This window comes from Dryobates pubescens, chromosome 16 (assembly GCF_014839835.1).
Source record: "Dryobates pubescens isolate bDryPub1 chromosome 16, bDryPub1.pri, whole genome shotgun sequence".
NCBI lineage: Eukaryota > Metazoa > Chordata > Aves > Piciformes > Picidae > Dryobates > Dryobates pubescens.
The window spans coordinates 4272242-4285678 of NC_071627.1; the positions used below are offsets into that span (position 1 = coordinate 4272242).

Genomic DNA, 13437 nt, shown 5'->3' on the forward strand with positions numbered 1-13437 from the left:
AGCACCACACAGGCTCCTCACTCAGCAGCAGCAGCAGCACCCAGGCTCCTCACTCAGCAGCAGCAGCAGCACCCAGGCTCCTCACTCAGCAGCAGCCCCCAGGCTCCTCACTCAGCAGCAGCAGCAGCACCCAGGCTCCTCACTCAGCAGCAGCAGCAGCAGCAGCACCCAGGCTCCTCACTCAACAGCAGCAGCAGCAGCACCCAGGCTCCTCACTCAGCAGCAGCAGCACCCAGGCTCCTCACTCAGCAGCAGCAGCACCCAGGCTCCTCACTCAGCAGCAGCAGCACCCAGGCTCCTCACTCAGCAGCAGCAGCACCACACAGGCTCCTCACTCAGCAGCAGCAGCACCCAGGCTCCTCACTCAGCAGCAGCACCACCCAGGCTCCTCACTCAGCAGCAGCAGCACCCAGGCTCCTCACTCAGCAGCAGCAGCAGCCCCCAGGCTCCTCACTCAGCAGCAGCAGCACCCAGGCTCCTCACTCAGCAGCAGCAGCAGCCCCCAGGCTCCTCACTCAGCAGCAGCAGCACCCAGGCTCCTCACTCAGCAGCAGCACCACCCAGGCTCCTCACTCAGCAGCAGCAGCAGCCCCCAGGCTCCTCACTCAGCAGCAGCAGCACCACCCAGGCTCCTCACTCAGCAGCAGCAGCACCCAGGCTCCTCACTCAGCAGCAGCAGCAGCACCCAGGCTCCTCACTCAGCAGCAGCAGCACCCAGGCTCCTCACTCAGCAGCAGCAGCAGCCCCCAGGCTCCTCACTCAGCAGCAGCAGCACCCAGGCTCCTCACTCAGCAGCAGCACCCCCCAGGCTCCTCACTCAACAGCAGCAGCAGCAGCACCCAGGCTCCTCACTCAACAGCAGCAGCAGCAGCACCCAGGCTCCTCACTCAGCAGCAGCAGCACCCAGGCTCCTCACTCAGCAGCAGCAGCAGCAGCACCCAGGCTCCTCACTCAGCAGCAGCAGCAGCACCCAGGCTCCTCACTCAACAGCAGCAGCACCCAGGCTCCTCACTCAGCAGCAGCAGCACCACCCAGGCTCCTCACTCAGCAGCAGCAGCAGCACCCAGGCTCCTCACTCAGCAGCAGCAGCACCCAGGCTCCTCACTCAGCAGCAGCAGCAGCACCCAGGCTCCTCACTCAGCAGCAGCAGCACCCAGGCTCCTCACTCAGCAGCAGCAGCAGCACCCAGGCTCCTCACTCAGCAGCAGCAGCAGCACCCAGGCTCCTCACTCAGCAGCAGCAGCACCCAGGCTCCTCACTCAGCAGCAGCAGCAGCACCCAGGCTCCTCACTCAGCAGCAGCAGCACCCAGGCTCCTCACTCAGCAGCAGCAGCAGCACCCAGGCTCCTCACTCAGCAGCAGCAGCAGCACCCAGGCTCCTCACTCAGCAGCAGCAGCAGCACCCAGGCTCCTCACTCAGCAGCAGCAGCAGCACCCAGGCTCCTCACTCAGCAGCAGCAGCAGCACCCAGGCTCCTCACTCAGCAGCAGCAGCAGCACCCAGGCTCCTCACTCAGCAGCAGCAGCACCCAGGCTCCTCACTCAGCAGCAGCAGCAGCACCAGGCTCCTCACTCAGCAGCAGCAGCAGCACCCAGGCTCCTCACTCAGCAGCAGCAGCAGCACCCAGGCTCCTCACTCAGCAGCAGCAGCAGCACCCAGGCTCCTCACTCAGCAGCAGCAGCAGCACCCAGGCTCCTCACTCAGCAGCAGCAGCACCCAGGCTCCTCACTCAGCAGCAGCAGCACCCAGGCTCCTCACTCAGCAGCAGCAGCACCCAGGCTCCTCACTCAGCAGCAGCAGCAGCACCCAGGCTCCTCACTCAGCAGCAGCAGCAGCACCCAGGCTCCTCACTCAGCAGCAGCAGCAGCACACAGGCTCCTCACTCAGCAGCAGCAGCAGCACCCAGGCTCCTCACTCAGCAGCAGCAGCACCCATGCTCCTCACTCAGCAGCAGCAGCAGCACCCAGGCTCCTCACTCAGCAGCAGCAGCAGCACCCAGGCTCCTCACTCAGCAGCAGCAGCACCCAGGCTCCTCACTCAGCAGCAGCAGCACCCAGGCTCCTCACTCAGCAGCAGCAGCACCCAGGCTCCTCACTCAGCAGCAGCAGCACCACACAGGCTCCTCACTCAGCAGCAACAGCAGCACCCAGGCTCCTCACTCAGCAGCAGCACCCAGGCTCCTCACTCAGCAGCAGCAGCACCCAGGCTCCTCACTCAGCAGCAGCAGCACCCAGGCTCCTCACTCAGCAGCAGCAGCAGCACCCAGGCTCCTCACTCAGCAGCAGCAGCACCCAGGCTCCTCACTCAGCAGCAGCACCACACAGGCTCCTCACTCAGCAGCAGCAGCACCCAGGCTCCTCACTCAGCAGCAGCAGCAGCACCCAGGCTCCTCACTCAGCAGCAGCAGCAGCACCCAGGCTCCTCACTCAGCAGCAGCAGCAGCACCCCGGCTCCTCCCTCAGCAGCAGCAGCAGCACCCAGGCTCCTCACTCAACAGCAGCAGCAGCACCCAGGCTCCTCACTCAGCAGCAGCAGCAGCACCCAGGCTCCTCACTCAGCAGCAGCAGCAGCAGCACCCAGGCTCCTCACTCAGCAGCAGCAGCAGCACCCAGGCTCCTCACTCAGCAGCAGCAGCACCCAGGCTCCTCACTCAGCAGCAGCAGCAGCACCCAGGCTCCTCACTCAGCAGCAGCAGCAGCACCCAGGCTCCTCACTCAGCAGCAGCAGCAGCACCCAGGCTCCTCACTCAGCAGCAGCAGCACCCAGGCTCCTCACTCAGCAGCAGCAGCAGCACCCAGGCTCCTCACTCAGCAGCAGCAGCAGCACCCAGGCTCCTCACTCAGCAGCAGCAGCACCCAGGCTCCTCACTCAGCAGCAGCAGCAGCACCCAGGCTCCTCACTCAGCAGCAGCAGCACCCAGGCTCCTCACTCAGCAGCAGCAGCACCCAGGCTCCTCACTCAGCAGCAGCAGCAGCACCCAGGCTCCTCACTCAGCAGCAGCAGCAGCACCCAGGCTCCTCACTCAGCAGCAGCAGCAGCACCCAGGCTCCTCACTCAGCAGCAGCAGCAGCCCCCAGGCTCCTCACTCAGCAGCAGCAGCAGCACCCAGGCTCCTCACTCAGCAGCAGCAGCACCCAGGCTCCTCACTCAGCAGCAGCAGCAGCACCCAGGCTCCTCACTCAGCAGCAGCAGCAGCACCCAGGCTCCTCACTCAGCAGCAAGCAGCACCCAGGCTCCTCACTCAGCAGCAGCAGCAGCACCCAGGCTCCTCACGCAGCAGCAGCAGCAGCACCCAGGCTCCTCACTCAGCAGCAGCAGCAGCACCCAGGCTCCTCACTCAGCAGCAGCAGCACCCAGGCTCCTCACTCAGCAGCAGCAGCACCTAGGCTCCTCACTCAGCAGCAGCACCACACAGGCTCCTCACTCAGCAGCAGCAGCACCCAGGCTCCTCACTCAGCAGCAGCAGCACCCAGGCTCCTCACTCAGCAGCAGCAGCAGCCCCCAGGCTCCTCACTCAGCAGCAGCAGCAGCACCCAGGCTCCTCACTCAGCAGCAGCAGCACCCAGGCTCCTCACTCAGCAGCAGCAGCACCCAGGCTCCTCACTCAGCAGCAGCAGCACCCAGGCTCCTCACTCAGCAGCAGCAGCACCAGGCTCTCACTCAGCAGCAGCAGCACCCAGGCTCCTCACTCAGCAGCAGCACCCAGGCTCTTCACTCAGCAGCAGCAGCAGCACCCAGGCTCCTCACTCAGCAGCAGCAGCACCCAGGCTCCTCACTCAGCAGCAGCAGCACCCAGGCTCCTCACTCAGCAGCAGCAGCACCCAGGCTCTTCACTCAGCAGCAGCAGCAGCACCCAGGCTCCTCACTCAGCAGCAGCAGCACCCAGGCTCCTCACTCAGCAGCAGCAGCACCCAGGCTCCTCACTCAGCAGCAGAAGCACCCAGGCTCCTCACTCAGCAGCAGCACCCAGGCTCCTCACTCAGCAGCAGCAGCAGCACCCAGGCTCCTCACTCAGCAGCAGCAGCACCCAGGCTCCTCACTCAGCAGCAGCAGCACCCAGGCTCCTCACTCAGCAGCAGCAGCAGCACCCAGGCTCCTCACTCAGCAGCAGCAGCACCCAGGCTCCTCACTCAGCAGCAGCAGCAGCACCCAGGCTCCTCACTCAGCAGCAGCAGCAGCAGCACCCAGGCTCCTCACTCAGCAGCAGCAGCACCCAGGCTCCTCACTCAGCAGCAGCACCCAGGCTCCTCACTCAGCAGCAGCACCACCCAGGCTCCTCACTCAGCAGCATCCAGGCTCCTCACTCAGCAGCAGCAGCACCCAGGCTCCTCACTCAGCAGCAGCAGCAGCACCCAGGCTCCTCACTCAGCAGCAGCACATAGGGGGATGAACAGGGCAGCACAGGGGGTCCTGAACAGCAGCACACAGGGTCCCATACAGGGGTTTACTGGGGCTGTGGCACCAGACAGGCTCCAGAGTGATGAAAGAGGTCCAGAGGAGCACCACAAAGATAATCAAAGGCTGGAGAACCTTCCCTATGGGCACAGGCTGGGAGAGTTTGGGCTGTTCAGTCTGGAGAAGAGAAGGCTGAAGGGAGACCTCAGAGCAGCCTGCCAGTACCTGAAGGGCTCCAGGAGAGCTGGGGAGGGACTTTGGACAAGGGCTGGGAGTGCCAGGACAAGGGACAATGGCTTTGAGCTGGGAGAGGGGAGACTGAGACTGGAGATGAGGAAGAAATTGTTGGCAGTGAGGCTGGGGAGACACTGGCACAGGCTGCCCAGGGAGGCTGTGGCTGCCTCCTGCCTGGAGGTGTTCCAGGCCAGGCTGGATGAGGCCTTGAGCAGCCTGGGCTGGTGGGAGGTGTCCCTGCCCAGGGCAGGGGCTGGCACTGGCTGAGCTCTGAGGTCCCTTCCAACCTACACCATGCTGTGGCTCCTGGCACCAGGGTGCAGCAGGGCAGCCAAGGTGCACTTTGGTGCCAAGCAGTGAGAGCAGGGGGCAGGGCTGAGCGGAGAGGTGGAGGTCACTCATCCAGGGGCGCTGCTCAGGGGAGAGGCTCCAGCACAGAGCTTTGCCACCTGTATTCCAATCTCCTTTTCCTCATTTCATCATTTCTGTGATTTGGTCAACTCATTCTCTTAAAATTATTTTTACACTTGAAGAAATTTCATTTTTTTTCCCCCTAATTATCTTTAAATTACTTATTCAAAAGTTGTCCCAAGTCTTAATTCTTTTTGCATTCTTTCAAGTGGCCTTTTGTAAACATTAGTTTTAAGTTAATGGATTTTGGGGGGGGGGGAAGATTTGCAGCACTTGTTGGGGGAAGGAGTTGCAGCATTTGGGGGGGAAGGATCTGCAGTATTTTGGGGGGAAGGAGTTGCAGCATTTTGGGGGAAGGATTTCAGTGGAATTTTAGAGTTCAAAAATTATTACAAACAGTTTCCAAAGGGACAAATCGTTAAGAGAATGCAAAAATAATCAGAATGTGTACCAAATTTGGGAAAAAGAAATTTAAAGACAATGGGGGAAAAATAAATCAATTGCTTTACAGGTTAAAAGAATTTTAACAATAAGCAAAATTCTCTAAGCCTCTGGGAAAAAAAGGGTCTAAAATGGCTCTGGAAAAAGGTCTAAAGTGGCTCTAAAAAGAAAATGATCTAAAATGGCCCTTAAAAAAATAAAAGGTCTAAAATGGTCCTTAAAATATAAAATGGCTCTAAAAAGGGGAAAAAAAGTCTAAAATGGCTCTAAAAGGGGAAAAAAGGTCTAAAATGGCTCTAAAAGGGGAAAAAGGGTCTAAAATGGCTCTAAAAGGGGAAAAAAGGTCTAAAATGGCTCTAAAAGGGGAAAAAAGGTCTAAAATGGCTCTAAGAGGGGAAAAAAGGTCTAAAATGGCTCTAAAAGGGGGGAAGAGGTCTAAAATGGCTCTAAAAGGTGGGAAAAGGTCTAAAATGGCTCTAAAAGGGGGGAAAAGGTCTAAAATGGCTCTAAAAGGGGAAAAAAGGTCTAAAATGGTTCTAAAAGGGGGAAAAAAGTCTAAAATGGCTCTAAGAGGGGGGAAAAGGTCTAAAATGGCTCTAAAAAGGGACAAAAGGTCTGAAATGCCTCCCAAAAAGGGTCTGAAATGCCTCCCAAAAAGGGTCTGAAAGGCCTCTTAAAGAAAGGTCTGAAAGGCCTCTCAAAAAGGGTCTAAAATGCCTCTTAAAGAAGGGTCTAAAAGGCCTCCCAAAAAGGGTCTGAAATGCCTCTTAAAGAAGGGTCTAAAATGCCTCCAAAAAGGTCTGAAATGCCTCCCAAAAAGGGTCTGAAATGCCTCTTAAAGAAAGATCTGAAAGGCCTCTCAAAAAGGGTCTAAAATGCCTCTTAAAGAAGGGTCTAAAAGGCCTCCCAAAAAGGGTCTGAAAGGCCTCTTAAAGAAAGGTCTGAAATGCCTCTCAAAAAGGGTCTGAAATGCCTCTCAAAAAGGGTCTGAAAGGCCTCTTAAAGAAAGGTCTGAAAGGCCTCTCAAAAAGGGTCTAAAATGCCTCCCAAAAGGGTCTGAAATGCCTCTCAAAAAGGGTCTGAAATGCCTCCCAATAAGGGTCTGAAAGGCCTCCCAAAAAGGGTCTGAAATGCCTCCCAAAAAGGGTCTGAAATGCCTCTCAAAAAGGGTCTGAAATGCCTCCCAAAAAGGGTCTGAAATGCCTCTTAAAGAAAGGTCTGAAAGGCCTCCCAAAAAGGGTCTGAAACGCCTCCCAAAAAGGGTCTGAAATGCCTCTTAAAGAAGGGTCTGAAATGCCTCTCAAAAAGGGTCTGAAATGCCTCCCAAAAAGGGTCTGAAATGCCTCTTAAAGAAAGGTCTGAAAGGCCTCCCAAAAAGGGTCTGAAATGCCTCCCAAAAAGGGTCTGAAATGCCTCCCAAAAAGGGTCTGAAATGCCTCTCAAAAAGGGTCTGAAATGCCTCCCAAAAAGGGTCTGAAATGCCTCTTAAAGAAAGGTCTGAAAGGCCTCCCAAAAAGGGTCTGAAATGCCTCCCAAAAAGGGTCTGAAATGCCTCCCCAAAAGAGTCTGAAAGGCCTCCCAAAAAGGGTCTGAAATGCCTCTTAAAGAAGGGTCTGAAAGGCCTCTCAAAAAGGGTCCAACACTCCTGTCAAAAAGGGTCCAAAATGGTTTGACAATCAAAATAAAGGCTCAGTTTTGTAACTGAAAGCTTCTCCTGGTCCATTTTCCCCTCAGTTCTTTTCCCTGGGATCCCTCAGCCTGCAGCTGGCTGTGGCACATCAGAAAGTGCAGGAAATGTGCAGCTGCAGCCGCCAGCTGCAAGAGCCTCAGTGGGAGCTCCTCGCTGGGGGCTCTCCTGGTGAGCTTTGGAGCTGGAGCAGGGCAGGGTTGGACACCAGGAGGAAGTTCTGCACAGTGAGGGTGGAGAGACACTGGAACAGGTTGTGGCTCCATCCCTGCAGGCACTCAAGGTCTGTGTCCCTGGGCAGCCTGCTCCAGTTGGAGGTGCCCCCAGGACTGCAGGGGGGTTGGACAAGGTGACTTTTGAGGTTCCCTTCCAAACCTGATGCACTCTGGGAAGCTCCCCCCATGGAACAAGCTCAAAACCTCTCCTGCAGCAGCAGGTATTTGGCAGCTTTGAGAGCAAATGGCAAGAGAAGGCAGAAGAGGGAAGTGAAAGCCCACGGCACCAAGAGTGCATGGGGTGGAAGGGACCCTCCAAGGTCAACCCCCCTGCAGGCAGCAGGGACACCTCCAGCCAGAGCAGGCTGCCCAGGGACACAGCAAGGCCAGTCTTGAATGTCTGCAAGGATGAGGCCTCAACCACATCCCTGGGCAACCATGGGAAAGAACCAACCAGTCCCACTTCCAGCAGGACCTTTGGGATCTGGGCCACCAAGCAGATGTCTGAGGGCAAACTGTCTGCTGGAAGTCTTCACCTCTGCCTGCCCCAACATGCATCCCCTGGGAACCAGCACTGCAGCTCTGAATTGTGGCTTTCTGGGGGGAAAAATGGATTCCTGTGTCCCTGCCACCCCAATCCTCCTCCTTCCTGAGGCACCAAGCCCAGCAGCTGGCATCTACCAACCCCTGCCAGGCTCCTTTCTGGCTGCAGGCTACATGTGGCTGTAGTGGTGACCCTCAGGACACCACCACTGGTCCCACATCAGGTTTGGATTTGGACTCTTGAAGGCACAAATTGCTCCTCTTCCTCAGCACCCAAACAGCCTCTGCAGCCAGAGGCACTGCTAGGGGCAAGCTCAGGCTGGGCAGAGCAGCAGTTGGTGTGGTTAAGAGAGCTGCTGCCACCTTCTGCCTGACCTGACAACAGGAGGCACCTTGGTCTTGTTCACTTCTGAGACACCTGCAGCCACAAGCTTCCTAGTGCTGTGCATCAGCTAAGCCCTGGGGCTGGAGTTTAGGTTGTGTGAAGGTCCAGGGGGAGGAGGAAGGGGGCAGCCCTGGCCTTCACAGCACTGCTCAGACAGCTCCAGAAGCTGCTCCTCAAGCAGGCAGAACAACCATGTCTGGGGAAATCAGTTCCCTTCCCAGCTGCTTCTGAGAGGAGCAGGGAGCTGCAGAAATGAACACTACAGCTCAGCCCTGGGAGGGAACAGTTTGCAGAAGGCATGAAGCTGTTGCTCTTTGGTGCCAGAGTCCTCCCTGCTGGTGCTGCTGGCTTCAGAGTGCTCCCAGACCACCTCTCCACCACCCTCCTGCCTTGTGCTGTCCAAGGAGCAGCCTTGGCTTGCAGAACCCTACCCTGGAGATGTTCTCCTGCCACAGCTCTCCCTCTGCTGGCTCAAAGGCACCAAAGCAGGCAGTGAAGGCCCTCCCAAGCCTGCTCACCACCTTCAGCTTCCAGCTCCACAGCCCCACATTCCCCTTGCCACTGAAGCAAGCCAGCCTCTAAATCAGCAGCTACAAGACCAGTGAAAGCCTTTTCCGTGCAGGACAAGGCCTCCAGAGCCTTCTGCCACCCAAACCCTCCCCCAGCAGGGTGGAGCTGGTACTGCAGCTCCCAGGGAGGGGAAAAAAGAAATCCCTCTGGGGGCCAGGGCTGAAGTGAAAAAAGGCAAAGCCAGGTTCTCAGGGTCCCCAGGAGTGGCTGCTTTCAGGTGCCCCTCGGCGCTTGAGGGGGGCTGCTGCCCTGCCCGGGCCCCGGGGCGGTGCCTGAGGGGGGCTGCTGCCCTGCCCGGGCCCCGGAGCAGTGCCTGAGGGGGGCTGCTGCCCTGCCCGGGCCCCGGGGCGGTGCCTGAGGGGGGCTGCTGCCCTGCCCGGGCCCCAGGGCAGCGCTTGAGGGGGGCTGCTGCCCTGCCCGGGCCCCGGGGCGGTGCCTGAGGGGGGCTGCTGCCCTGCCCGGGCCCCGGGGCGGTGCCTGAGGGGGGCTGCTGCCCTGCCCAGGCCCCGGAGCGGTGCCTGAGGGGGGCTGCTGCCCTGCCCGGGCCCCGGGGCGGTGCCTGAGGGGGGCTGCTGCCCTGCCCGGGCCCCGGGGCGGCGCCTGAGGGGGGCTGCTGCCCTGCCCGGGCCCCGGGGCGGCGCCTGAGGGGGGCTGCTGCCCTGCCCGGGCCCCGGGGCAGTGCCTGAGGGGGGCTGCTGCCCTGCCCGGGCCCCGGGGCGGTGCCTGAGGGGGGCTGCTGCCCTGCCCGGGCCCTGGGGCAGCGCTTGAGGGGGGCTGCTGCCCTGCCCAGGCCCCAGGGCAGCGCTTGAGGGGGGCTGCTGCCCTGCCCGGGCCCCAGGGCAGTGCCTGAGGGGGGCTGCTGCCCTGCCCGGGCCCCAGGGCAGTGCCTGAGGGGGGCTGCTGCCCTGCCCGGGCCCTGGGGCAGTGCCTGAGGGGGGCTGCTGCCCTGCCCAGGCCCCAGGGCAGCGCTTGAGGGGGGCTGCTGCCCTGCCTGGGCCCCGGGGCAGCTTCCATACTCACTTTTCTCTATCTGTTTTGTAGATCCGTGCAATCTCAGGCACTAGAGGATCATCTGGGTTGGGATCACACAACAGAGAACAGATGGACAAAAGTACTGGGGAGAGAGAAGACAGAAACTGGGTTAGAGCTTGCAGGGCAGCTGAAGACACCTGCCCAGCTCAGCCAGAATTAACCAGGTTGGAAAAGGCCTCTGAGATCACCAAGTCCAACCCAACACCATCTGATCAACTCAACCATGGCACCAAGTGCCTCAGCCAGGCTCTTTTTAAACACTTCCAGGGATGGGGACTCCACCACCTCTCTGGCTTCCCCCCCAGACAGCAGACCTGGCCCTGCTCTTCTGAAACACCAGGGAGCAGCAACCCACAGGCTTCAGCCAAGGGATTCTGGATGGAAGTCCTCCCTCTGAGCTCCACAGCTTTGCATGATCACAAGTTGTGGTCACACCTCCTAGATAAGGGCATCTGAGCACAGGCCCCAGGTAGGTGTTCTGTCAGAGCCATGGTGGGGTTGGAAGGGACTTCTGTGCATCATCCAGTCCATACCCCTCCTCCAGCAGGGCACCCACAGCAGCTTGCCCAGGGGCACAATGACCAGGAGGGGTTGGAAGCTGGATCCTGGGAATGAAGCATTTGGGAGCTGCCTGTAGCTGTCAGCACTGTCTGAATAGCTGCCCCCAGAGCTCCTCTTGTTGGCCTTGGACCACCTCTAACCACTCCATGACTGTTCCAGCATTGTCTTCAGTACCCCATGGAGAGCTCTGCAGAGCTGGCTGAGCTCAGCAGCTTCCCAGCTGGGACCCAGCTAGAAGATCTGCACCTGCTCCTCCTCTTTTGTTTCCTGTCCTGGATGCCAAGCCACAGAATCCCAGGACCCCAGCATGGAGGAGCTGGAAGAGATCTCTGGACATCATTCAGTCCAGTCCAACCCCTGCTCCAGCAGGGCACCCACAGCAGCTTGCCCAGAAGCACAATGGCCAAGGGGGGGTTGGAAGCTCTCCAGAGGAGGAGACTCCACAACCTCTCTGGGCAGCCTGCTCCAGGCCTCCAGCACCCTCACTCCGTAAGGTTACTCTTCCTGTTCAGATGGAACCTGCTGGGTTCCAGTTTGTGCCCTTTGCTCCTTGTCCTGTCCCTGGGCATCACTGAGCAGAGTCTGGCCCCAGCCTCTTGCCCCCCACAGGTCCTTTATCTCTTGCTGAGCCTTGCTCAGCTCCCCGCTGGGGATGCTCTTCTCCAGGCTCTCAGCCTCTGCTCCTCACAGAGATGTTCCAGGCCCCTCAGCAGCTCTGCAGCCATCATCCAGTGCAGACCACAAAAACAACTTCTTCAGTGGGCTCCTGACTGCTGTGGACCAGCCTGGACCAAAGTCTTCACAACTAAGGAGCTGCTCAAGCACAGGCTGCTGGTGGTGCTGCTGAAGGAGCCATGGGCATGGCTTCCCCATGGAGCAGGGCCACAAGGACACTCTTCTGGCAGAATGGAGCAGAGGAGGCTGAGGGAGACCTCATTGCCCTCTACAGCTCCCTGAGAGGAGGCTGAAGTGATGTGGGGGTTGGGCTCTGCTCCCTAGTATCAGGAGACAGGAGAAGAGGCAATGGCCTCCAGTTGCCCCAGGAGAGGTTTAGGTTGGACATCAGAAGAAACTCCTGCACTGAAAGGGTTCTCAAAGCCTGGCCCAGGCTGCCCAGGGAGGTGGTTGAATCCCCCTCCCTGAAGGTGTTTCCAAGTTGCTTCATAGAATCACAGAATGTTAGGGACTGGAAGGAACCTCTGGAGATTGAGTCCAAGCCCCCTGCCACAGCAGGGTTGCCCCAGGGAGGTCTCACAGGAACACATCCAGGTGGGTCTCCAGAGAAGGAGACTCCACAGCCTCTCTGGGCAGCCTGCTCCAGGGCTCCAGCACCCTCACACCAGAGAAGTTTTCCCTCATGTTGAGGTGGAACCTCCTGGCTTCCAGTTTGTGTCCATTGCCCCTTGTCCAGGACACCAGTGAGAAGAGCCTGGCCCCTCCTTGACACCCACCCCTCAGACAGTTATAGTCCTTGGTCAGGTCCCTCACAGCCTTCCCTTCTCCAGGCTAAACAGCCCTGGGGCTCTCATCCTTTCCTCCTCACACAGCTGCTCCCCAGCAGTAATTTACTCAGAGGCCTCTCAGGAGCTTGATCACTGCTTGATCAATTTTTGCTGCTCTGGGGGGCAGCCAGCAGGGCTAGGGAGGGTCTCCTCCCACTCTGCTCCACCCTGGGGAGGCCACACCTGCAAAACTATGGCCAGTCCTGGGCCCCCCAGTTCAAAGAGGGATAGGGAACTGCTGGAGAGTCAGAGCCTATGAGGATGCTGAAGGGACTGGAACAGCTGTGGTGCTGAGGGCCATGGCTCAGCCCCAGCTTTGGCAGAGTGAGAGAATGGTTGGACTGGATGCTCTTTAAGGACCTTTCCAACTGACCTAATTCTCTGCTCACTTCACATTTAAGGATGCTCCAGCAGCACACTCTGAGGTGAGAGGTCTCCCAGTGCACCCTAGCACAACTCTGACCCAGGCTTCTACTGCCAAAGCCTCCTTGTACAGAGCACTCAACACTCCAAACTTCCAGGAGCTCCTTTCTCCATGCTTAACCCCTGCCTGATCCACCTCCTCTGCTCAGCAGGCTCCCCTGCTGTGCTCCTGCAGCAGCAAGAGCAGTTCCAGCTCCACACAGAGCTCGGCCTCACCATGGGGCTCACACAGAAGCTGCATGGTGGAGTTTCTCCTGCTAGGAAGCTGCTCAGTCACTGGACAGGAGCTCAGCTCCTCACAGCTCCTTCCAGCACTAGCAGCATGGAGAGCAACTAAACCCTCACCTGTCTCCTGGGGCATCAAACCAACCCAGGAGGCTCAAAGTTCCCAGAACCTGGAGACACTTGTAGGAGACACGAGCCTCCAGCTGCAGGAGGGGGCAATAAGCTCCAGAGCCAGGAGAGAGACAACTTCCCTGGAAGGTCAGCAGAAGGAGGAAGCCCAAGGTGCCCAGCAACTCACCCATGAGCATTAGCTGCTCTTGTTGGCAGGGATGAGCCCGCAGCCAAGTGCAGCTGTGACACCCTTGGGTGGCCAGAGCACAGAGCTACAGCTGGCAGTGGCTTCAAGAGCCAAAAGCAGCTCTGTGGGAGCCACAAGGCTTCACTTCTGCACACAGTGTGGTGATGCTCAAGTCCCAGAGGCCAAGTGAGCTTCTGGAGAGGCTCAAGAGGCCAGAGAAGCAGTGAAGAACTATTCAGGGAAGGAGCTAGGACTCCCAAAGCTGCACCTGATGGCCTCTGCCTACCAGCATTAGGAAGGCAAGCAGCAGTTCTGCTGCCCCATCACCCTGACAGGGACCAAGCTCACCAGGGGAGAGGCTGCCCATGTGGGAGTCCAACACAGGACAGGCAAGGCAAAGACCTCCCAAAGGAGCTGATGACCTCCATTTTCCTCATGCAGAAGTCATCTTCCAAATCACAGAGTGGCTTGGAAGAGACTTTCAAGGCCACCCAGTGCCAACTCCCTGCCATGGG

At 58.9% G+C, this 13437-nt stretch overlaps 1 protein-coding gene across 1 annotated transcript in view; it reads right to left on the reverse strand.

Moving 5' to 3' along the window:
* Positions 1–13437, reverse strand: part of UBE2D2 (ubiquitin conjugating enzyme E2 D2) — a 45924-nt gene that overhangs the window by 2287 nt on the left and 30200 nt on the right. Inside the window, exon 6 of the mRNA XM_054168456.1 lies at positions 9902–9995. Within this exon, the coding sequence (XP_054024431.1) occupies positions 9902–9995 (94 nt within the window). The remainder of the gene's footprint in view (positions 1–9901; positions 9996–13437) is intronic.